Source organism: Chiloscyllium punctatum, chromosome 11, assembly GCF_047496795.1.
Source record: "Chiloscyllium punctatum isolate Juve2018m chromosome 11, sChiPun1.3, whole genome shotgun sequence".
Classification (NCBI taxonomy): domain Eukaryota; kingdom Metazoa; phylum Chordata; class Chondrichthyes; order Orectolobiformes; family Hemiscylliidae; genus Chiloscyllium; species Chiloscyllium punctatum.
This window is the reverse complement of record NC_092749.1, coordinates 16,197,234-16,223,731: the sequence shown is the minus strand read 5'-3', so window position 1 is coordinate 16,223,731 and position 26,498 is coordinate 16,197,234. Positions and strand designations below refer to the sequence as shown.

General features: G+C 42.5%; 1 protein-coding gene across 8 annotated transcripts in view; it reads left to right on the top strand.

The window, feature by feature from the left end:
* hmbox1a (homeobox containing 1a) overlaps nucleotides 1-26,498 on the top strand; it is a 44,328-nt gene that overhangs the window by 6,211 nt on the left and 11,619 nt on the right. For 6 of the 8 annotated variants that reach the window (XM_072580363.1, XM_072580358.1, XM_072580361.1 and 3 more), the window contains exons 2-6: nucleotides 18,867-19,340; nucleotides 20,091-20,176; nucleotides 21,097-21,207; nucleotides 25,222-25,375; nucleotides 26,017-26,099. In XM_072580363.1, coding sequence (XP_072436464.1) covers nucleotides 18,877-19,340; nucleotides 20,091-20,176; nucleotides 21,097-21,207; nucleotides 25,222-25,375; nucleotides 26,017-26,099 — 898 coding nt within the window. In that variant the 5' untranslated portion in view covers nucleotides 18,867-18,876. The remainder of the gene's footprint in view (nucleotides 1-18,866; nucleotides 19,341-20,090; nucleotides 20,177-21,096; nucleotides 21,208-25,221; nucleotides 25,376-26,016; nucleotides 26,100-26,498) is intronic. The other 2 variants (XM_072580362.1, XM_072580360.1) reach the window with 2 other exon arrangements.

Below are 26,498 nucleotides of genomic sequence, written 5' to 3'. Positions count from 1 at the left end.
GTGATTTGGAGATGCCGGTGTTGGACTGGGGTGTACAAAGTTAAAAATCACACAACACCAGGTTATAGTCCAACAGGTTTAATTGAAAGCACACTAGCTTTCGGAGCGACACAATCACCTGATGAAGGAGCATCGCTCCAAAGGCTAGTGTGCTTCCAATTAAATTGTTGACATTCTTTCAATTATTAAAATTCCTTGGCCCTCTTCATATTGCAAATTCAAAGAGTGTTGATCTCTACCAAAGTTGCCACTGTACTTCTGACTGTTTTATTTGAGAAGTTTCATTTGGAGAACATATTTTAATATATTCTGCATTTGTTTCCCACGAATATTTGAGATTTAAATCTGAACTGAAACTGCCTCTTCAATTACTAAAGCAGAGGAAACATTTTTGTTGTTTTCTTGCTGTTCCAGACTTTTGAAATTCTTTTCCTGACAGCTTTCACATTAGCCAATTCTCAATTTGTTAAAGGAAAATAATTGTTGAATAACCCAAGGGTTTGATTTTAGGACCATTGATTGTTGTTTAGGCAGTACAAGTTAGAAATTTATGGATTGTATAAAACTTGATAATGTCATAAATAGTGAACAGAGTAACAGACTTCAAGAATTCAAAGTATGTTGAAATAGGCAGACACAATTTAGTGCAGTTAAATGCATGACTGTCTTCATACTGATAACCACCTTAGCAAGGAAAGGATGAGAGAGGACATGCAAAGATACTTTCATCTGCTAACATCTTCTCTACCTGTGAATAGAGAAACTCTAAACCATGACTTTGGACCACTGCCCACCCCTCCACAACCTGATCCAATGGATTCAATCAGTTCCCCAGTCAGAGCATGAAAAGTGAAGAAGCTAACAACGGTGAAGAGGAGGTCAGTGGGCTTCCTGTGGACATTAAACCATCTGAGCTCTACCTTCTTCTTTTGATCATTTAATGGATATGATAGTTCACTGGTCAAGCTAACATCACCACAGCCAGTTGGCTTTGTTACATTTTACAGCAGAGTGGGAGCAGAAGCAGCAAAGAATACTATGTTCACTTAGCCTGCAGCTGCTGCACTACACACACTGATGTGCTAGTGTCCTCCATCTGGGATGTCTCCAGGAGGATGGAAGTCTCATCAATTAAGTATTTAACCGCTCTTTTCTAAGAGTTCAGATTTATCCTTGGAGTGATGCAGAAGGACTGGATTTTGTTTTTGGTTTGGACTTCATTGAGGGAGATTTTGGATGGCTGGCTCATTTCCACTTGACTTGGAGGGGATGGAGTGGTCATTAAGGACTGTGGATTTAACAAATTTACTGGCAAAGTTTCTCCCATGTGGGAGGATTCTAGAAATACTAACTGCACAGATTAGTAATTTTTGTTATAATGGTTGTATGCTATGTGTCAGTAACCTGCTTAAGTACTGACTGTTAGTCTTATGAAAGCTGGTAGTGCCATCTCGTTATCATGATATGATAAAAGGAGGGAATGAGAAAGTATATAAAGGTATGAGCAGGTAAGGAAAGGGTTTAAGTTTTGAGTGTATGAGACAAAGGCTCAGCTAGCATGACTTTGACCAGATAAGAACTTGCAGGAAACATTGAGGTGCTGGGGGCAGGGGTAGAGGGTTAATGAAGTGAAAAGCATTCATTATGTAAAGCCAGTTAACAAGGTGAAAAAGCATTCGTTATCTGAAGCCAATTAACAAGGTTAAGAACATGAGTTGTATAACGCCAGATGGCTTAATCTTGTAGATGTTAATAGCCACTCGATAGAATGCTGGAAGTCTATGTTTCAGCTGTGAGCTTGGAAAATGAGCGTCAGTATGCCATTTACCAGAAGGGGCATCCCCACTGAACTTGTCCTGTTGTCAGTGAACTTTTAGCAGCAGTTTGGTAGCAATAAAGAATTTGTCAAAGATTATTTAGTCATTTTACTTTTAATGGTGAAGCTTTACCTAAAATATCCTACCTGTCTGCAGATATAACCATCACAGCACAAAAAAACCCCACAAATTTTACGTAAAGTGATTTAAACCACTTGAAATGCAGTTGGATGCCTTGTAATTAGACATCTCCCTTTTCAATCTGCTTTGAGTTTTTGTTCAGTATGCAAAGCTCACTCCTCAGCCCCTATGCGCTGAAGAGTCAACTGCTGGATCTGTCGTGTCCCAGTGAAATTACTATTCATCTTTACTCTGTCCATCATAGCTATCTAAATAGAAAGGGAAGTTCAGAGGACGAATGTTTGAAGGTGAAGAGGGATATTATATTAATCAGTTAATTTTCAAATGAAACCACTAGTGCAAGTTAAAATTTAATTAAAATTCAGTAAAGCTAGAAAAAGCTGGTCAGAGAAAATGTTAACAGGGGCCAGAGGGTTTGAGTTATAGGGAGACACTGAATAGATTGGTACTTTTTTCCCTGGAGCATTGGAGGCTGAGAGGTGACCTTTTATAGAGGTTTATAAAATGATGAGCACAGGGTGAATAGCCAAGGCCTTTTTCACAGGGTAGGTGAGTCCGAAACTAGAGGGCATAGGTGGAAATTGAGACGAGAAAGATTTAAAAATTACCCGAGGGGTAACTTTTTCACACACAGGGTGGTGTGTGTATGGAACGAACTGTCAGAGGAAACGATGGAGGCTGGTATAATTATAGCATTTAAAAGGCACATGAATAGGAAAAGTGTAAAGGGATTTGGGCCAAATATTGGCAAATTGGACTAGCTCAGATTGAGATAACTGATCAGTGCATACGAGTTGGACCAAAAGGTCTGTTTCCATGCTCCATGACCCTCTTCCAGACCAGTGATCTTTTGGTAGAGCTTTGATTTTCTGATAAAGTACCATTGACCTGAAACATTATCTCTGTTTCTGCCTCCAAGGGCACTGCATGACTTGTTAGAAATTTCTAGCAATTTCTGTTTCTGTTTCCTATGTTCTGCATCCATTTTCAACATTCCTTCATGCTGTATTAATTATCTTGTTCAGATATATAGGGGAAGGGTGTTTTTTAATTAATTACCTACAGCACTAATGGAACTCTTGTACCACAGAGGTAGTGTGCCTACCTCTGGATCAGTAGGCCTAGGTTCAAGAACCACCCGCTCTTTAGATGTGTAATAGCATCTCTGTTCAGATCATAGAATCCCAGCAATGTGGAAACAGGCCCTTTGGCCCATCGAGTTCACACTGATCCTCTGAACAGCATCCCACCGACACCAGCCTGCCCAGTTCCCACAATCCCTGTAACCCTGCTAATCCCTCGTGCCTGCACGTCCCTGTACACAATAGGCAATTTAGCATGGCCAATCCACCTAACCATTTAAGATTGGTTAGGAAAAAAGGAAAAATACTTAAGAGCAGTAATGGGGCTCTTTTGGTGCAGTGTTAGGGTCCCCGGCTCTGAAGCAGGAGACCTGCGTGAATGCCCCAGCTGCTTTAGCAATGTGTAACAATGCATCTAAACAAGTTGATTAGAAAATGCATAGCACTAATTCTGTGAGCCAGGAGACCTGGTTCAAATCCCACCTGTCACCAGGGGAATATAATAACATCTCTGAACAGTTGGCTAATAATATCTCCCTTGAGCACTAATTAGCTCTTGTGGCACAGTGGTGTGTTCCTGCCTTTGAGCCAGGTGGCTTTTGTTCAAGTACCACCTGCCAACCGTCACTGAAATGTCAGAAATAATGGCTGAATGCATCACTAGGGCCCTTGTGTGGTGGTAGTGTCCCTACCTCTAGTCCAGGAGGCACAGGTCCAAGGCACATTGCTCCAGCAGTGAAATAATACCTCTGAACAGGTTGATTAGAGAATATTGTGGAGCAGTAGAAGAGATACTGCTGGGGTCCTCTGTGTTAGTTGAAGGCAGATGTAGTGCTGCATTCTGTAACTATACTAGCAAGAAAAATGTTTTGGTCTCATTTCCCATGTCATCTGACTTGGAATTTATTTGTCACTTATCTTCTGTTTTCTGTTCAGTGTGATAAACCAACTTAATACATCAAGTGGAAGGTGCTGATTAACTGATGAGAGAAAAGGCATGAGCAGTGTAAAACTAAGTGGCTTCCCTAGGACCAGAGGAAAGGTTAGAGGAATACATTGAATGAAATACTCTGCAACAGGTTTGGAGCTCTGGTCGGGGAAAATGACCAGGTAGAACAATCCAATAAATTACAATGGTGAGAAAATGTATAAGGGAAAGAATTAAGTTTAGGGTTGCGTGACAAAGGCTCACCTAGCATGACTTTGACCAGATAAGAACTTGCAGTAAACAATAAGGCACGGGAGGCAAGGGTAGTGGGTTAACGAGGTTATGTAATGCCAGATAACAAGGTTAAGAACATCCACTGTGTAATGCCCGATGGCTTAATCTTTACTGTTGATGTTCGCTGATTTTAATGGTAGGGGTGTTTGGTAAGAAAAATTGGTCACCCAATTAACTTAGATGTTGCCTTATTGAGATGCTGCTCCCTGTACGTGACTATATAATTGCTTAAGAATCTGCTGTTCAAGAGAAGACTGAGAACTCATGTCTCTCTGCACATGGGTGATGATTCTCTCCCACCAGGGCCCAGAATAAACATGAAGGTTAAGCTGTACTGTGTCTGAGTGTTTGCCTCGACTGATATGGGGATAAAGAAACAGCACTACAATGGTACAAGAGAGAGTTCAAGGAGATGTATGATCCAAACAACAATGATGCAGTACTTGGAGTGGTTGGCCGAATATATGTCATCACAGCCCCAAAATCCTGGATATTTTGTGGTTTCTGAAGCACAATGATGAGAGACATGTTATAGTTCAGGTATTATTGTACAGAAATAGATGGGGCGGAAGAGTCCTTGTGGAAGCTGAAGGTAAAGAACAGGTGGTTTTAGGTAATTCGGAAAAGATTTTGAAGAGTAGCACTGCACAGATGACAATCCTCTGATCTGCTTCCTGAATTGTGTGCTGAATGAAGAAAGGTTTGTACAGGACAAATGGACCAAAAAGAAATCATAGGTGCAGGAAGAAAAACAAAACGGTGGCAATCCTCAGTGCATGCAGTACCTGTTGGAGAGACAAACCAATTTTAAATGTTTAAGATGGATGACCATTCATCAGAAATGGGAATAAGTGTGGTCTGTAGGGAACAACAACAATAAACAGGCAATTGTATAGGTTGAGGGAAGCAACATGAGAAAAATTATTTTATAGGCAGATTTAGATCTAATAGCATTACAGAGCCTATATACAAACTGAATGAAGGGGGGAGAAAAATAAATCTGTTGTAATCCAATATGGTTATGAACATTAAATCAAAGCAGCTGGTATGGTAATATAGGCTTGTCAAATAGGAAACAAATCCAAAAGGAGCGATAATGGAGGACACCAGCAGATTCAATAGACTAAAGGTTTTTTAATGAGAGGAGCTTTTTTGTAAAGTACCAGAGCCAAATAAATAGGTGCGTTAGTCAGAGGGAAATGGGTCTGGGTGGGTTACTCTTTGGAGGATCAGTGTGGACTTGTTGGACCGAAGGGCCTGTTTCCACACTGTAGGGAATCTAATCAAATCTAAAAATAGAATATATCAGAGGATCCTGAGGAAGATAGAGGTCCTGAAGATTATATTTCAGTGAACTATTGTGTGGATACATACTGAGATCTTCAAATTGAGAACAAAGTGGAAGTTCAGCTCAAGCAAGTATGAACGAGCCATGTTCAGAGCTTGGCTATTTATTATTTGTTAATAAAGTTGTTAGCGCGTTCATGACTGTTCGTCAAATGTTATGCAATTGTTTATGTTAAAATTACTTGGCATGAAAAAAAACAAAATGTCTCAACTAATCAGAGTTTGATTTGCAGTATAAATTGTCATTATTTGGCATTCTTGCATTTGTCCCTGATTGAGTGCAAGACAAAATGCATTGGCAGCATGTTTCTTTTCATCATCAAATAAAGCTTTGTAGTTGTACTACAGAAATGGGCAGGCATGACAAAACTATAAATATAGGGGATTTTAATAAACCACCTGTCTATTAGGACAGAATGATCTGCTAAATCTTGTCAAGAGGAAGAAGACGGCTTATGTGAGGGTGAGGCGTCAAGTTTCAGTTAGATGCCTTGTTTTATAAGTTAGCCAGAAAAGATCTAAAGAGAGGGCTAAGAAGAGCTAGGAGGGAACATGAGAAGTTGTTGGTGGATAGGGTGAAGAAAAACCTTTTAAGGCCCTCAATAAGTATTTCAGGAATAAAAGAATGACTAGAGTAAGATTAGGGCCAATCAAAGATAGTAATGGAAAGTTCTGTGTGGAATCTGAGGACATAATGAATATTGTTCGTCAGTATTCACATTGGAAATGGGCAATGTTAGTGAGGATATGGAGAGACAGCTTACAAGATTAGATGGGACTGAGGTTGACAAAGAGGAGGTTTTAGCAATTTTGGGAGATCTGAAAATAGATAAGATCTCTGGGCTGGATGGGATTTATCTTTGGATTCTCTGGGAAGCCAGAGAGGAGATTGCAGAGCCTTTGGCTTTGATCTTTTTTGTTATCATTGTTGACCGGAGTAGTGCTGGAAGACTGGAGGATAGCAAATGTTGTTCCCTTGTTTAAGAAGGGGAGTTGGGACAGCCCTGGTAATTATTGGCCAGTGAGCCTTATTTCGGTTGTGGATAAGGTGTTGGAAAAGATTATAAGAGATGGGATTTATAAGCATTTGGTAAAGAATAACTTGATTAGGGATAGTCAACACAGTTTTTAGAAGGGTAGGTCGTGTCTTTCTAACCTTTTTTATTGAATTCGAGAAGGGACAAAACAGGTGGATGAAGGTAAAGTGGTTGATGTGGTGTATATGGACTTCAGTAAGGCATTTGATAAGGTTCCACCCAATAGGTTATTGCACAAAATAAGATGATTTAGTGGTTTGGATCAGAAATTGGCTAGCTGAACGAAGACAGAGGGTGATCGTTGATGGGAAATGTTCATCCAGGAGCTTAGTTACCAGTGGTGTGCCACACACTGATCTGTTTTAGGGCCACTGCTGTTTGTCATTTTCATAAATGACCTGGATGTGGGCGTAGAAGGATGGGTTAGTAAATGTGCGAATGGCACTTAGGCAGATTTGTGGATAGTGCTGAAGGATGTTGTGGGTTACAGAAGGACATAGATAAGATGCAGAGCTGAGCAGAGAAGTGGCAAATGGAGTCTAATGTGGAAAAGTGTGAGATAATTTACTTCGAAAGAAATAACAGGAATGCAGTGTACTGAGCTAATGGTAAATCCTTGACAGTGTAGATGAACAGAGATCTCGGTGTCCAGGTGCATAAATCCCTGAAAATAGTCACCCAGATTGATAGGGTTGTTAAGAAGGCATATGGTGTGTTGGCGTTTATTGGAAGGGGAATTGATTTCCAGAGCCACAAGATCATGCTTCAGCTCTGCAAGACACTAGTGAGGTCCCACCTAAAGTATTGCATACAGTTCTGGTCACTGCATTATATGAAGGATGTGGAAGCTTTGGAAATAGTTCAGAGGAAATTTACTAGGACAACCCTCTACTATTCGGCGGCACGGTGGCACAGTGGTTAGCACTGCTGCCTCACAGCACCAGAGACCTGGGTTCAATTCCCGCCTCAGGCGACTGACTGTGTGGAGTTTGCACATTCTCCCCGTGTCTGCGTGGGTTTCCTCCGGGTGCTCCGGTTTCCTCCCACAGTCCAAAGATGTGCAGGTCAGGTGAATTGGCCATGCTAAATTGCCCGTAGTGTTAGGTAAGGGGTATATGTAGATGTGGGGGTATGGGTGGGTTGTGCTTCGGCGGGGCGGTGTGGACTTGTTGGGCCGAAGGGCCTGTTTCCACACTGTAAGTAATCTAATCTAATCTAATCTAATCTATACTCACTGTAATGCCCTTGACTGTGTCACCAAACACCAGACTAATGCCATTTACAAGTTCACTGATGACACCACCATAGTTGGTTGAATCTCAGATGGCGACGAAACAGGCTACAGACAGGAAGTGGAAGACCTGGAAAAATGGTGCACTGAGAACAACCTCTCTCTCAATGCCAACAAAATCAAGAAACTCATTATTAACTTTTGGTAGGATGTTACTTGTGCCCCCCTTTTCCCCCCCCCCCCCCCCCGCCCACCACCCCAACACGTTAACAGCACAGAGGTGGAACGAGTGGTGAGTGTCAAGCTCCTGCGAGTGGTCATCCACAACAAGCTTTCTTCGACTCTTCATGTGGACGCACTGGTTACAAAGGCCCAACAATGGCTCTTCGTCCTCAGGCAGCTGAGGAAATTTTGACATGATGGTGAATACCCTTGCCAACGTGTTTAGGTGCACCATCAAGAGCATTCTATCTGGTTGTATCACTACCTGGTATGGCAACTATACCATTCAAGGTCGGAGCCGGTTACAGAGAGTGGTGGACTCTGCCCGGACAGTCACAAAGACCAACCTTCCATCTGTCGAATCCCATCTACTAGGCCTGCTGTCCAGGAAAGGCAGCCAGTGTTCTTAAAGATCCATCCCTCCCAGACAATGTTTTTCTATGACCCCTACCATCAGGGAGAGGTACGGAAGCCTGAACATATGCACTAGCCGGTTTTGCAAAAGTTTCTATCCTACTGTTGTTAGAATACTGAATGGACTCTCAAACTCTTAACATTTGCTTGTACCTGTGCTTTTGTTTTTGCTGCTGTTTGTTTACCTATTATTTACTATCTATGCTACTTAACTCTGTGATCTGCCTGTCTTGCCTGCAAGACAAAGCTTTTCACTGTGCCTCAATTCACATGACAATAAATTCAATTCAATTCCAGATGTTGCCTGGTATGGAAGGGAGGTCTTAAGACGAAAGGCTGAGGGAACTGAGGCTGTTTTTGTTGAAGAGAAGAAGGTTGAGAGGTAACTTGAGACGTATAAGGTAATCAGCGGGTTAGATAGGGTGGAGAGTGAGAGCCTTTTTCCTCAGATGGTGATGGCTAACACAAAGGGACATAGCTTAACATTGAGGGGTGATAGATTTAGGACAAATATGAGGGATAGTTTCTTCACTCACTGAGGAAGGGCATGAAATGGCCTGCCTGCAACAGTAGGAGACTCACCCATGTTAAGGGTATTTAAATGAGCATTGGACATATGGAGAATAACAGAAAGGTGTAGGTTAAATGGGTATCAGATTATTTTCACAGGTCGGTGCAACATAGAGGACTGAAGGGCTGTATTGCACTGTAACGTTCTATGTAAACCTGAAGTTTGTGCAGAATTTCTGAATTTATAGGATTCCTTCCTTGAGCAGTATGTAACTACATCTGTGAGGCAGGAGTGTTTCTATAGACTTGGTAAGGGTAAGAAATAGATCAGGGAGATGATTATCTTGAAAATTGTAACTCAATGTAAAATGGTTTAAGATTTAAATACTGTAAAAGTGAAAATTTAACACCTAGAGCAGCTCCTTGGATGCCAGCAGATTAGAGAGAGATGAGTAAACCAGAAATTGGCTTGTAGCTACAATTAGAAAAAGATGCTGTAAAATAATAAAAGTAGAGGAGATTGTGAACATTTTTAGTGGGTTCACAGTAGGAAAGGCTCAGGAGAGGTTAGATTAGATTACATTACAGTGTGGAAACAGGGCCTTTGGCCCAACAAGTCCACACCGACCTGCCGAAGTGCAACCCACCCAGACCCATTCCCCTACATTTACCCCTTCACCTAACACTACGGGCAATTTAGCATGGCCATTTCACCTGACCTGCACATCTTTGGACTGTGGGAGGAAACCGGAGCACCCGGAGGAAACCCACGCAGACACTGGGAGAACGTGCAAACTCCATACAGTCAGTTGCCTGAGGCGGGAATTGAACCCGGGTCTCTGGCGCTGTGAGGCAGCAGTGCTAACCACTGTGCCGCCCAAAAGTAGTATTAAAGTTTCCAGAACTAGTATTGGGCAGATATAATAGCAAGGGTTAGGAATCTAACTTCAGGAACAGTTGATAAGGGGACAATGATGAGAACGAGGTGGTCGACATAGGACTGAGGGTATTGTACTTTAAATGCGGCTTTTTGGAAGAGTCCAATAGGATTTGGTGATGTGTAATGAGGGAGCTTCAGGTGAAGGAACCCCTAGGAGGCAGTGACCGTAATAAAATAGAATTGACCTGCAATTTGAGACTCAAGCTGGAATTGGATGTCACTGTGTGACAGTTCAGTAAAGATAACTACAAAGACACAAGAGAGGAGCTGGCCAGAATTGATTGGAAGGGGAGCCTAATAGGGAAGAGCATGGAGCAACAACAGGAATTTCTGAGGGTAATTCAGGAGGCAAGCAGAAATTCACCCCAAGGTAGTAAAATAAACATTCTAACGGGAGGAAGAGGCAACCTTGGCTGACAAGGGAAGTCAAGGACAGTAAAGGCAAAAGAAAAAAATGTATGTTGAAGATAAATGATGTTGGATACGCTCTTTTTCCTCTTAGAATGACCAGTCGTCAATAGGTTAAAAATCTGAGTGTTTATTAAGCAGTGACGGTTGCATTGGTTGCTGAGAATAAGTATTTTTAAACAATGAGATGCTGATAACTTTCATTACATTTCATTTTCAAACTTTAGCTTCACAAATCAATTACAACATGACACTCCATCAGTAAGTCACTTGCATTGAAGTTTGGTTTGTGGTTGATTGTGTACGTGTTTAGATAAGTTAGTTGACACTGTCTCCCAACCCTATTTGCAGCAGAAACAAATGTGACTATTGTACATATTAATTCAGTTAGATAAGTTCTTATATTTTTCAGTGTTATATGACACTGGCTCAATCACACTGTTTATTTTATATCTGAATGTTAGATTGTTAGGTTCTTTTCCCAAGGTTTCTCTCACACCAACTTCTGCAAACAGTTAAAGTTTATTCAAGCTTGTACAAGTGAGGTGACCCCACTGATACTCTTCGCAGGCATGCGAAGTCAAGTCAGAAGAGAGACCTGAACAAAGAAAACACATCCCCTTTATACAGGTCAGTTGGTCGTGCTCACAGATACTCTGGCCGCTCCCCTCACATAACCACATGCTACTCAAGACAACCCTCAGCCACTCCCTCACAGTCACATGTTAACACAGGTACAGTGATTGGATGCGATCATCCTTGAGATAATGCAAATCGAAATGCCCTAATCTGGGAAATCATTATGCAGACGATTTCCTGACTCAGTGATTTCCCCAAAAGAACATGTGTGATATGCCTAGCTTCAGGGATAACTAGAAAGCATTTCTGAATGTAAGAGATTGAATGATAGTTTAATTTGATAAATAGTAGGGGAGTAGTAGCAAATTATTGTCGAAATGGAGTGGGAGTCATTCACATTCCAGCATGAATGTCGTTCCCACCCATGTCCAGGATGTCCAGTCAGTGCAGTTGAACTCTTTTAATGTTCAGAGAGAGATCATTGGGAGGTCTGTATTTAAAAAAAAACAGGGTTACTAAAGTAGCAATAGTGGAGGGTAAACCAGCTAGTAACATAAAAGAAGATTGCAAGAGTTTCTTTAGATGTATAAAAGGTAAGAGAGAGGCAGGAGTACACATTGGACTGTTGGAAAATGAGGCTGGAGAAGTAATAATGGGGAGCAAAGAAGTGGCAGAGGAACTGAATAGGTACTTTGCATCAACTTGCACTGTGGAAGACACCAGCAGCATACCAGAACTTCGAGAGGTGGAGTCAGAGGTGAGTGTCGTGGGCCATCACTAAGGAGAATGTGCTGAGGAAGCTGAAAAATCTGACTGTGGATAAATTACCAAGATCAGATGGACTACTCTGAACTGGCTGAACTGGTAGATTTGTTACTGCTGTTCCAGTTTGAATGCCAGGCCTCTTGGAATTCCTGTCCATGCCTTTGTTTAGCCTGTCCCTGGATGGATGTATTGTCTCAGTCGAACTGGTGTTCCTCTTTGTCAATGTGTTTGGGCCTGCAAGGACTGCAACAAACGTTACATTGGACAGATTGGCAGGAAACTAGCCACCAGCATAGATGAGCACCAACTAGCCACCAAACAACATGATCAACTGTCCTTAGACGTAGCTGAAGAGGGACGCAAATCAACTGGGACGAGACATGCGTCCAGGTGTCGTCCAGTTTCCCCCCATAGTCGAAGCAAAATGCTCAGACAGTATAGTTTTACCTCCTTCATCTTTATTCCGGGCCCTGGAGGGAGAGAGAATGATCGCCCATATGCCAGGAGACACCAGTTCTTGGTCTTCTCTCGAACAGCAGTTTCTTAATGAATTATATAGTCATTTTGCAGGGAGGAGCAACACACACATTGATTGGGTAAACGTTACAATCAGTGAGTGTCAATAGTAAAATTAAGCCGTCTGCTGTTACATAATGAATAACTGGCTTCACATAATGAATACTTTTCACCTTGTTAAACTGACCTCACATGCTTCCAACATTGTTAAATGGCTGTACGTAATGAATGCTTTTCCACCTTGTTAACCTATTACCCTTGCCTCCAGTACCACATTGTTAACTGCAAGTTTTTATCTGAGTCATGCTCAGCTGAACCTTTTGTTTCACAAAACTCAACGCAACTCTTTCCCTACCTGCTCATAACCTACACACATTCTCACGAGGACGTGCTAAACAAAGACGCGCGTGAATTCTTAGAGGCCTGGTATTCAAACTGAAACTCCTCCAACAAACACTTCGATTTGGACTCCGTTTACCAACCTTTCAGAAAAAGAACTGGAAGTGATATCACCTAACATAACAAACCAAGTCACATAAATAGAACGTGGGACAGTACACCAGTGTTTCATCAGAGGCTCACTGATGACGTTACCTAACATGGTGACGAAATGTCTGAGAGCAAATCTACCAGCTCAGTGAGCAAACCCACAGCCTGATCTGTTACAATTCTTTGAGGAGGTAATAGTAAGTCAGACAAAGGAGAGCCAATGGATATAATTGATTTGGATTTCCAGAAGGTCTTTGACAAGGTGTTGCACGAGTGTCTGGCAAATAAGAGCCCATGGTGTGAGGGACAATATACTAGTATGGATGAGGATTGTCTGACTGGCAGAAGACAAATGGGGACAATGAGGTCGTTGTCAGGATGGCAGCCAGTGACTGTTGGAGCTCTGCAGAAGTCATTGTTGGGACCATAGCTACTCACGTTATATATTAACAATCTGGATGAAGAAACCAGGGGCATTCTTGCTAAGTTTGCAAATGACACAAAGATAGGTGGACAGACAGCGGTGAGGAAGCGTTAATGCTGCAGAAGGACTTGGACAGGCTAGGAGAGTGAATTGGCAGATGGAATAAAATATGGTAATGTGTTACATTATACACTTTGAGAAGAATAGAGGTGCAGACTATTGTCTAAATGGGAAAAGGCTTTGTACATCTGAAGCAAAAAGGGACTTGTTAATTTCTACGATTAACATGCACGTTCAGTTGGCACTTATGAAGGCTAATTTATTCATTTCAAAAGGGCTGAAATACAAGAGGAGGATGTACTGCTGAGACTGTACGAGACTGTACTCAGACAGAATTTAGAATGTTGTGGATAATCCTAGGCCCTATCTAAGGAAGGATGTACTGGTTTTGGAAGGGGTCCACAGGAGGGTCCTAAGAATGTTTCCAGGAATGAAGAGCTTGTCATACAAGGAGTTGAGGACACTAAGTTGAGAAGGATGAGGGAAAGATCTCAATTAAACTTAGAGAATACTGAGCGAATTGGATAGAGTGGATGTGGAGAAGATATTTCCACTAGTAGGACGAGAGACTAGGACCCAAGGGCACAGCCTGAGAGTGAAGGGTTCACCGTTTAGAACGGAAATGAGTAACTTCTTCAGCCAGAGCAATTCCACAATTTAATCTGGAATTAAATATCACAGAGGGCTATGGAAGCCAAGTGATTGAGTGTATTTAAGACAGAGATAGGTGTTTGACTAGTAAGAGATTAGGAGTTATGGGGAGATGACAGGAGAATGGGCTTGAGAAACATTTCACTCATGACCAAATGGCAGAGAAGACTTGATGGGCTGTATGACCTAATTCTGCTCGTACATCTTATCGTCTAATGGAAAGACGAGAACACAGTACAAAGATTAAAATCACACAACACCACGTTTTGGTCCCACAGGTTTATTTGGAAGCACTAGCTTTCGGAGCGCTGCTCCTCCTTCAGGTGGTTGTGGAGTATAAAATCGTGAGACACAGAATTTATGCCAAAAGTTTAGTGTGATGCAACTGAAATTTTATATGAAAAAAGACCTGCAAAATCCAGGAGAAAGTGAATCCAGAAATAAAAGCAAAATACAATGCATAATGGAAATCTGAATTAAAAGCAGTGTTAGAAATTCTAAGCTCTGCCAGCAGAGGGGAGAGAAACATTTTGACTCTATTATGTCTGTTCTTTAGAATTTGAAGTGCCAGTTGATTTGATTTTTTAGTTGGTTGAGAGGAAATTGATTGATATGAAGGAGGATGAAAGGAAAGGTAAATGTTTTTAATCAACCTGTTCAGGTACGTAATGCAGCATGTCAGGTGGAACTTGAACCTTCTGACCAGGGTTTCAAATGCTTTTGACAGTATCACTGCACTTTGTTTAATTGGGGAAAGTGAGCAAACTTTTCAGGACTAGATGGAATACACTCTAGTATTCTAAAGGAGGAAATGACAGAACCCATCAAAATGGCACTTGCGTGTTAAAAGACCTGAGAATTGCCAGTGTTGTATGCATTTTTTAGGAAGGGTGTTGATGTGGTTAATTGCAGAGCTGTTTGGGAAAATGTTAATGTCTAATTAAAGACAACGTTGCCACTTATCTTAAAAATGAAATTAGATGCACTCAGCACAGTACTCAACTGAGCTTGACAAACTTGGTAGTTCTTTCAGGATGTAGCAGACATGCAAGTACTGTCATGCACATGGGGGCTTTGCAAGAGCTTGAGATTTTTTTGTTTTGGTGCGGTGACTTCATGGGATGGTAATGTTAGATAGGGAAAGCAGTTTGTTTTCAAAAAAGGAATGGAGTTTATTGCTGTATAGAATACTAGTGAAGGTGAGCTTTAACAAAATTGACAACCTTAGTTAGAAAACTTTGTGCAGAATTAGGCTTTAAATCCGATACATTGCAGATTCACTACATTGCTGCATGTTATGAAGAAATGCCAATAGGCAGTTGGAAATACTGAGGCTTTAACAGCCATTTACAGATAATGTAATACAGTTTAGACTGTAGTTGAGGGGTTTGGAGCAAAAGTCCAAGATTAAATACAAGCAGTATAGAACAGAGGGCTAGAGATGTCTCTTTATGCTGCAAATTATGAGGTTATGTAATCCAGTTTCTGCCTCAGCTACTGATCCCAAATCTGTCAAAATCCGATTAGATAAATGGATAAATAAGAATGGGATTGGACTTTGCTAGTCAGAAGATTAGTTTGACACTGCCTGGTAGGGCAAAACTGTCTATGTAGTTTTAAGAATTGGATTTTCAAACTTGGTGTCACCATTCTATCGATATCCTTAGAGCTGTTATGCCAGCAATGAGTGTAAATGCACCATCCTGTGGACGTGGATTCAAGCGGAAATGGTCCTCTCTCCGCACACACTAATGCAAAGGTCACAAGAGACCCGTGTTATAACTGCTGTGTTCAATTATGGGAAATACCTTCATATCATATTGAGAAAGTGTATGAGCAGGTAGGGAAGGGTTAGGTTTTGGGTTGTGTAACAAAGGCTCAGCTAGCATGACTTTGACCAGATAAGACCTTGCAGTAAACAATGAGGTGCTGGAGGCAAGGGTAGTGGGTTAACGTGGTGAAAAAGCATTCATTATGTGAAGCCAGTTAACAAGGTTAAGAACATTCATTATATAATGCCAGATGGCTTAATCGTTACCTTTGGTCACTGATTGGGTGACTTACAATCAATATCGATGTTGCCTTATTTGGATGCTGCTCCCTGTAAGTGCAATATATTAAGAATCTGCTGTTTGAGAGAAGACCAAGAACTCATTCCTCTGTGCACATGGGCAATCACTCTGTCCCTCCCTCCAGGATGCAGAATAAAGTTGGAGAAGGTAAAGCCTTACTGTGTCTCTGAGTGTTTGCTTGGACTGATATGGGGACAGGAAAACGGGACGACAGTATCGCGATATGAACTTTCCACAGACTGGGTCAAACAGTCTGTCAACATAATAAACAGCTGTCTTGTCACAAGTAAAAGCGAAGTATTACAAATGCTGAAGAACTGAAATAAAAACAAAATGCAGGAGAAACCCACCAGGTCTGGCAGCGTCTGTGGAAAGATGAACTAAGTTAATGTTTGAACTCCAGTGATTCCTCTTCAGAATGGTTGTCATCAATTGAGATGGATTTAACAACAATCTTGTTTTAATATAGCACATTTAATTATTTGCTAAATATACCAAGTATATTGATGAGAGTAGTGTAGTTAATGTGGTTTACATGGATTTCGGCAAGGTTCCACTTGGAAGACTAGTACAACAGTTAAGAGCCTGTTAGATTCAAAAACTGGCTAACAAATAGGCGAAGGATGATGGAGGGTTGTTTTTGTGCTTGGAAGCCTGTAACCAGTGGTGTACCACAGGGATCAGTGCTGGGACCTTGCTGTTTGTTATGTTAATTAACTACTTGGATGTGAATGTAGAAGGTTTAATTAATATATTTGCAGATTACATGAAAATTGGGAGTGCTGTTGACAGTGAGGGGGATGGTCTCAGGCTACAGTCTAATATTGATCAACCAGAAAATTGGGCAGACCAATGACAGATGGAATTCAGTCCCAATAAATGTGAGGTGATGCGTTTTGGGAGATCTAAAAAAGGCAAGGATATACACAATGGTGGGTTCCTTGGGAGTACTGAGAAACAAGGGATCCTCAGTGTAGAAGGCTATTGTAGGTGTCAACACATGTAGACAGGGTGGTGGAGAAGGCATATGGGATGCTTGCCAAATTAGCCAAGGCGTAGAATGTAGGAGCAAGGAAGTTGTGTTACAACTTCACTCCACCTGTGGCCTAAGCAATGGTTTATAAATCTGGTCGCCATACTATCAGAAGAATGTGATCACACTGGAGAGGGTGCACAGGAGATTTATCAGGATGTTATCTGAGATGACAAGTTTCAGTTAAGAAGAGAGACTGGATAGACTGGGTTTGGTTTCCTTGAAACAGAGGAGATTGAGGGGGGGGGGGATCTGATTGAGAGATACAAAATTGACAGGCACAAACAGAATAGTGTGTGAGAATCTCTTTTCCCCCATGGTAGATGTATCTAAGACCAGATGACAGAAGGTTAAGTAAGTGGCATGTGGTTTAGAAGACGTTTGAGAAAATTCCTTTTTTCACCCAGAGGGTGGGAGATACTTGGGATGTGTTGTCTGACAAGTTAGTGGAGGCAGGTGCTCTTACAACACTTAAGCATCTGGATGAGCACTTAAAATGCTGAGGTAAAGCAGGCTATGGACCGAGTGCAGGTAAATGGGATTAGTTGAGTTTGGTGTTTGTTAGTCTGCATAGACGTGGTAGGCCGAAGGGCCTGTTTCTCTGCTGTATAACTCTATTATTTGTAATGAAACATCCCATGTTTCCTTGCAGAGAGATTATAAAATAAAATAAGACTATCGATTAAGGATCTCAAAGGAGAAAAGTGAGGGATAGACATGGATGTCTTGGAAGGGAATTTCCTAGCTTAGGGTGAAGTTAACTGCATGAGTACCAGCAGCAAAGTATTAATATTATGAAACCAAAATTGGACAAGCATAGATTTTGGAGTGTTGGAGAAAGTTCCATAGATGGGAAAAGAGCTGGAGAGGTTGGAGGCCATTTAAAGATTTGAGATCAAGGATACATAGATTAAAATTGCATCCCTGGTGAGCATGTGGCAGTGTAGACCATAGAGCTCAGGTGAGATGGATGAGTGCGATTTGGTATAACCTAGGACTAGCTGACAAGATTTTCCAATGACCTTTAAAGTCTTAGAAGATTGAATGTGCAAGATAGACAGAGTTAGTTAAAATGGCCAAGGCTGGAGGCAAGAAATATAAAACCAACTGTTTTAGCAGAAGAGCTGAGTTAGAAGTGAAGTTGGGTCATTATCCATTTTCACCTCCATAGCAATCCTGGTCAGGTACTGTTTGTGGTAAAAAGCTTATCTTGTGGTCAGGAATGATAGAGGTTGTGACAGTCAGTGTTCTGGCCTCCTGTCCGAGGGAAGGATGACGTTGGTGGTAAATGACCTGACGTGAAATGAATTATCATCATAACGATAATCCCTACAAGGGCTGATTTTAGTGGCCCCTTTTTTTTTTGCAGAATTCAGCTGCCAAACTGGAGAAGTTGTCTTTTCTGTTATAACATGGTATCTTTACAATGAAGTAAATATTTGAATACAACTGTTTTGGCTCACATTCTGAATAATAGTTGCTTGGGTGTGAATGCAGTGAAAATCTTGCATTATATCCATAGGAAATCCACAAAACACTTGTTAAGCATTTTGTCTTTCAGAACTTGTCGTGCTAAGACATTGTTCTAACGATTCACTAAATTGCTAGTGTCATTCGGTGGAAGAAATTTGAAATAATGAATAGTGTACATAACTATAGCAACACCAAGTTGCACCAAATATGGATTTTGTTTTGATTCTGCTTTTTGTAGTATGTTGAAACTGTGTCCAGATGAACTCAATGATAACCCCTGGGCATTGGTGATGATGGGTTGTTAATTGAACCACTTTATAATGGAATATACAAAAAGTGGGGTAGCAGTTACCAAATAGTAGGCAATTGATGTTGGTCTGTCTGTTCTTCATTTGGGGACTTAATTAATTCCTTTTTCCTGTGCTCCATTTAGCAGTAACACAATGTCACACTACACGGATGAGCCCAGGTTTACAATCGAACAGATTGACTTGCTGCAGCGACTTCGGAGGAGCGGGATGACGAAACGTGACATAATCCACGCGCTGGAGACGTTGGACCGGCTCGACCAGGAACACACCGAGAAATTTGGCAAACGGCACAGCTACAGCAATAGTTCCTATGGCAACAGCAACAATGTCCCTGCTTCATCCTCAACAGTCACAGCCGCCACACAGACGCAGTACAGTGGGGCGTCACCGTCTCCGAGTAACAGCTATGACACCTCGCCGCCACCGTGCAGCACTAACCTGAATGGACGGGAGAGCTGCAGCAACGAGAAACTGTCAGTGGCCAATGGCAGGCTGTCACCCAACCGTTTCCACACTACCAATAGCCAGAGGATGGGAAGTTTCCATGCCATGGAAGAAGAGACAGACCTGGAAGAAAGGGTTGAAGAGCTCATGAGGTTGGTTGAAATGACAATTCAGTTGCTTCAGTGTTGAGGTTTAATTCACCAAAGGCTGTCTTCCATCTTTTGTAGGATGATGTTAGCCAACTGTGTTAAGCATTGCCTGGTGCAGCTCAGGAGCCCCACCTATGGCATGATTTCCTATATTCAAAACTAGGAAAGTAATCAGCACCTTCATTTAAATCCAAGAGCAGTAGATTTTGCAGGCCGACAGTAGAGCGGATTGTGGAGCGAAGATATGGAGCCACCGTTATTTCAATGGCAGAACAAGCTCGAGAGGCTGAACAGCCTCTTCCTGTTCCTCCGTAACACCCTTATTGAGGTTCCACTGCAACAGATGTGTACAGCTCTACCTAAACATGCAACAGGACAGTAGGTTCTGTCCTCTGAAATTTGGCTGATATTTGGTTAGTTTTATTATTGGTACGTCTCCCAGCATTGGGGGACAGTTATGTCATGGTGAAATGCTAAAAAGCTTGAGAGGCACGCAAAAGAACTAACCAAATGGCTGTTTGAATGGAAAAGTAGGATTTGAGTGGGGTGCTCCTCTCTGTTAGAAACTGAGTCTTTACACAGTGGAATACCTCTTACTAATCAAAAGGTAGCTTTGTTTTGATGCATTCATTGACCAAACCACTTGTTGTTTGGAAATGGAGGTGGAAAGAAATTCGCTGTCCAAAACTCTGGAACATTACATAGAAATCTTTTAATGTTATTTTTTTCCCTCCTCTTGTTTACATTCTGTAGGAGGGACAGCACTACTGTTAAAGAAGAGATAAAGAGCTTTCTCTCTAATCGGATGATTTCCCAGACTATCGTGGGCCAGGTCACAGGTGAGGAGGCAGCCAGCTAACCTGGGCTTGAGATTGATGTGCTTTTTAAGAAGAAATGTCCTTCCTGTTCTAGGTGTTACTAACCAGTATGTTAGCATTGCAGCTACATTTCAACTGCGAACCTCCTTAGAGTTTGAAGTTAAAAATGTAAAACTCCCTATATATTTGTGGCCACGTAACAAGAGGAAGGTGCCATTAAGGGTGGATATTGGCCTAAACGTAGCAGCTGGAAGGCCGTGCTAGCCAAACAAACAAACTTTTATATATGCAGAAGTGCTTTGTAGATGACAATTTAAAACTTATTTGTTTTTCAGTGCGTTCACCAATTAAAACACTAATTTCTCTTTCATCTTATTGCTGTTCGTCGGATGTTACTGGTGTCAAAATGGCTGTTACGTTGTCAAATGAAATAATTTGTGATATACTGCCATGTAAATTAACTTTTTTCTCTGAATCACTCTTTGGAATCCAATCTTAACCATAACTGACTAATTCCTGTTCACGACAGCTAGCTGTGGAGTTTTTGATTTCATTTGCCCAAGAAATGCATCATCCTTTTCTCCTTAGCAACTTCAAGTTAGCTCCAGCAATACCTGACTTCTGGCTTGGGGAAAGGAAAAATGGACTTTCCCTTTCGCTCCTTTTCCCTTTCACCAGATCCGTTGGATGATGAGACCAGTTTGAGCTTGGCTACAAAGCTCTCTGTTAATGGCTGTTATAGTAGGCCTACACAGTATTTGGGCCATCAACAGCAATAGTTACTCAGCTGAGGTGCCAAAATGCTGCCATGGGTCCCGTGGGACTATTCCTGGAAGAGACAGAGAAAGAAGGAACCAAATTCATTTTGAGAAATAAAAAGCCAGCCAGTGGTACCAAGTGTGCAGAGCAGTAACTGGATGGTACCTTTTCTGTGGTTGCAGGCATGAGTCGAAGCTTTATTTCCCAGTGGCTGTTGCAGCAAGGACTCGACATGAGTGAACCCAAGAAGCGGACTTTGTACAGATGGTACCTCCTGGAGAAGATTAATCCAGGTATTGCATAACTCAAGTTTAGTTTTAAGCACACCATTGTCAAGACTTTCTGGTCTCAGACCAGGTGTAAATTGGGGCCCTCAGCAGAGACCTATCCCTCCAGGGTTCAGTCAAATGCAGTAGACATTTGGTTGCAGGGAAAGAGGCTGTTAACAATGCTCAATTGAGATTTTACATTTCATTTCCCAAGGGGAACACAATTACACAATATCAGTGATCAGGAACTGATTTGGGCCATTCAAGACCTGTGAGCTAACTTTGGTTGTGGGTTAGTTGTATTGGAAAGGCTTATAAGAGATGGGATTTATAATCATCTACAGATGATTAGAAATCATAAGTTGATTAGGGATAGTCAACATAGTTTTATGAAGGGTAGGTCGTGCCTCACAAACCTTATTGAGTTCTTTGAGAAGGTAACCAAACAGGCGGGTGAGGGTAAAGCAGTTTGAATGGTGTATATGGATTTCACTGAGGCGTTTGATAAGGTTCCCCACGGTAGGCTATTGCACAAAATACAAAGGCATGGGATTGAGGGTGATTTAGCAATTTGGATCAGAAATTGGCTAGCTGAAAGAAGACAGAGGGTGGTAGTTGTTGGGAAATATTAATCCTGGAGTTCAGTTACTAGTGCAGTACAGCAAGGATCTGTTTTGGGTCCTTTGTTGTTTGTCATTTTTATAAATGACCTGGACGAGGGCATGGAAGGATAGGTTGGTAAATTTGCAGATGACTCTAAGGTCAGTAGGGTTGTGGATAGTGCCAAAGGATGTTGCAGGTTACAGAGAGACCTAGCTAAGCTGCAGAGCTGGGCTGAGAGGTGCCAAATGGAGTTTAATGCAGAAAGTGGTTAACTTTGGAAGGAATAACAGGAATGCAGAGTACTGGGCTAATGGTAAGATTCTTGGTCGTGTAGATGAGCAGAGAGATCTCTGTGACCAGGTACAGAAAGTTGCCACCCAAGATAGGGTTGTTAAGAAAGCATACGGTGTGTTAGCTTTTATTAGTAGAGGGATTGCGTTTCAGAACCATGAATTATACTGCAGCTGTACAAAACTCTGATGTGGCCACACTTGGACTGTTGTGTACAGTTTTGGTCACCGCGTTATAGGAAGGATGTGGAAGCTTTGAAAAGGGTTCAGAGGAGGTTTACTAGGATGTTGCCTGGTATGGAGGGAAGGTCTTATGATGAAAGGCTGCGGGACTTGAGGTAAAAACAATGACTGCAGATGCTGGAAACCAGATTCTGGATTAGTGGTGCTGGAAGAGCACAGCAGTTCAGGCAGCATCCAACGAGCAGCAAAATCGACATTTCGGGCAAAGACCCTTCATCAGGAATAAAGGCAGTGAGCCTGAAGCATGGAGAGATAAGTTAGAGGAGGGTGGGGGTGGGGAGAAAGTAGCAGAGTACAATGGGTGAGTGGGGGTGGGGATGAAGGTGATAGGTCAGGGAGGAGAGGGTGGAGTGGATAAGTGGAAAAGGAGATAGGCAGGTCGGACAAGTCCGGACAAGTCATGGGGACAGTTACTGAGCTGGAAGTTTGGAACTAGGGTGAGGTGGGGGAAGGGGAAATGAGGAAACTGTTGAAGTCCACATTGATGCCCTGGGGTTGAAGTGTTCCGAGGCGGATGATGAGGCATTCTTCCTCCAGGCATCTGATGAGGTGTTCTTCCTCCAGGCGTCTGGTGGTGAGGGAGGCCCAGGACCTCCATGTCCTCGGCAGAGTGGGAGGGGGAGTTGAAATTTTGGGCCACGGGGCGGTGTGGTTGATTGGTGCGGGTGTCCCGGAGATGTTCCCTAAAGCGCTCTGCTAGGAGGCGCCCAGTCTCCCCAATGTAGAGGAGACCGCATCGGGAGCAACGGATACAATAAATGATATTAGTGGATGTGCAGGTAAAACTTTGCGGGACTTGAGACTGTTTTTTGTTAGAGAGAAGGTTGAGAGGTGACTTGATTAAAACATACAAGATAACCAGAGGGTTAGATAGGGTAGACAGTGAGAGCCTTTTTCCTCAGATGGTGATGGCTAGCACGAGGGAACAAACCTTCAAATTGTGGGGTGATAGACATAGGACAGATTAGATTACTTAGTGTGGAAACAGGCCCTTCGGCCCAACAAGTCCACACCGACCCGCTGAAGCACAACCCACCTATACCCCTACATTTACCCCTTTTTACCTAACACTACGGGCAATTTAGCATGGCCAATTTACCTAACCTCCACATCTTTTGGACTGTGGGAGGAAACCGGAGCACCCGGAGGAAACCCACGCAGACACGGGGAGAAAGTGCAAACTTCACATAGTCAGTCGCCTGAGTCGGGAATTGAACCCGAGTTTCTGGCGCTGTGAGGCAGCAGTGCTAACCACTGTGCCACCGTGCCGCCCACTTTAGAGCGCGAACAGATGTCAGAGGTAGTTTCTTTACTCAGAGTAGTAACGATGTGGAACGCATTGCTTGTAATGGTAGTCGACTCGCTAACTTTAAGGGTATTTAAATAGTCATTGGATAGGCATGTGGACAAGAATGGAATAGTGTTGGTTAGATGGGCTTCAGATTGGTTCCACAGGTTGGCACAACATTGAGGGCCCAAGGGCCTGTACTGCACTGTAATGTTCTATATATTTGCTGAAGTTCAAGAACAGGTTTGAGGTCAAGTATTCTGAAGCAAGAAGCTTGCCTCCTGTTTTCCCTAATGCCTGTGGAGCTCCACCAACCATGAAGGTTGACACCATCCAGGACAAAGCATTCTGCTTGACTGATACTCCATCCACTACATTCAGCATTCACTCCCTCCATTAGCTATGCACAGTGGTAGCAGACTGGAACATCTGCACTAACTCAGTAAGGTTCCTTCAACAGTACTTTCCAACCTTGTGACTGCTACCACCTGGAAGGGCAAGTACAGCAATTGAATGGGAACACCACCATCTGCAGAGTGGTTAGCACGGCTGCCTCAGTGCCAGAGACTCGGGTTCAATTCCCGCCTCAGGCAACTGTTTGTGGAGTTTGCATATTTCCCCCCGTGTCTGCGTGGGTTTCCTCTGGATGCTCTGGTTTCCTCCCACAATCCAAAAATGTACAGGTTAGGTAAATTGGCCATGCTAAATTGCCCATAGTTAGGTGAAGGGTAAATGTGGGGGAATGGGTCTGGGTGGGTTGCTCTTCAGCAGGTTGGTGTGGACTTGTTGGGCTGAAGGCCCTGTTTTCACACTAAGTTATCTAAAAAACCTGAACACTATCCTAACTTGAAACTAAGTTACTGTTCCATCACTCCCACCCTAACCGAGTATGTCTCGGTACCACAAGGACTTCTAAGGCTCAAGAAGACAGCTCACCAACACCACCATCCCCCAAGGTGATTAAGAATAGGCAATAACTGGTGGCTTAGCCAGTAACACCCATTTCCTGAAGAAAGGCTTATGCCTGAAATGTCGATTCTCCTCTTCCTTGGATGCTGCCTGACCTGCTGCGCTTTTCCAGCAACACATTTTTCAGTTCTGATCTCCAGCATCTGCAGTCCTCACTTTCTCCCACATCCCATCAACAAAGAAAGCTGAGTGGAACTTGATTCCAGTTTCCCTTTTTTGAGACAAGGTAATGAGTTGAGTTACGGTGTGCAGGACTCCTCCAAGACTTAACCATGTGACAACAAACATGGGTTTATAGACTATGGATTTTAGCAGGAAATAAAAACTTCGGGAGGTGAAAAGTTCCAGTTTTGGACACCAGTGCATTAAAACAGAAGATGGGCTATTTGCGACAAATTGGCCGTAATCCTGCTTCCATGAGAATTTCATGGCTTTGAGTATCCCTTCAATTGTCTGACTTCTAAAAGATGGTTATTTCACATTTTATAAAAGTATAGATCTGAAATGTCAAAGGTAAAGCTGAGAATGTTTTAGATATTGCAGCCAATAAAGGGAATGAGAGTCTTGTTGTTCAAACTAAAAGTCTTTCTGTAGTCCTTCAAGCTAGTATTTTGGTTGAGTGTCTTTTTTTTTTCTTGTTTGGAGGAGCTACCCTCAACATGAGGCCAGCCTCATCCACCACGGAGGAACCAGAGTGGAAACAATCAACACCACCCACTGGTGCCACATCGGGCAACTTTCGTCTCCGAAGGGGCAGCCGATTCACCTGGCGGAAGGAGTGCCTAACTGTCATGGAGAGGTACCTGCTGCTGCCTGAGCTCCCTGTTCCGTTGTGGTTATCATTGCATTGATGCTCATCCACGTGCATGTGGTGCACTATGATAGTGTGTGAGTTTGACATTAAACAGTTGGGCAGTTGCTGTAGTTGGAGTGCAAACACATCCCGAGTGTTTTGACAGCATAAGTGCTGAGCGTGTAGAAGCTGTACGCTGCTGAATGTAGCGTAGCACAGCACAGCTGCTTAGCTGAATCTTTCCCCAACACTACTCCTTGACAATATTGCAATGATTGCATTGATTGCGTGGTAGTGTGTTTTAAAATGCTCAGCATAATTCTTGATACTGTAGGCAAACTTCACTGAATTCTCGTTGTTCCTGTCACATCCAGCACCTCATTTCATTTATGCTGTACACAAACTACACAATAGCCTGTTAATTTGCATTGTTCCCAGTTCCCCTGCTGCAGTGTCACAGTTTCTGTTACTCCAACATACAGCTGAGTCTTGGCACTTGAAGCAGGTTCTCTGAGTGACAGGAGCTAGGTGCATCATTGCAACTGCAGTAGTTGCACATTTAAGAAACCCACATGTAAAATTTAAAACACATTGAGTAAAGTCTAGCCATAATATTATGTAACTGTAATGTTCTTTACTTTATTTAGTTACTTCAATGACAACCAGTACCCAGATGAAGCCAAGAGAGAGGAGATTTCAAATGCTTGTAATGCAGTCATACAGAAACCAGGTAAAGAGCTGTGCCTTCAAGATGATGATGATTTAGACCTTCGAATTAATGTCACTTAGGGCTCGGTAGATTATGCTGTTATCACTCTGATTCAAAAGGTTCTGGGTTTGGAGTGGCACGGTGGATCAGTGGTTAGCAGTGCTGCCTCACAGTGCCAGGGACCCAGGTTCGATTCCTGCCTTGAGCGACTGTCTACGTAGACTTTAGAGACATTTCTCCCCGTGTCTGCATGCTCCAATTTCCTCCCACAATCCAAAAATGTGCAGATTAGGTGAATTGGCTGTGCTAAATTGCCCATAATGTTAGGTGCATTCGTCCGGTAAATATAGGGTAAGGAAATGGGTCTGGGGGGGTTTCACTTCGGAGGGTCGGTGTAGAGTAGTTGGGCCAAAGGGCCTG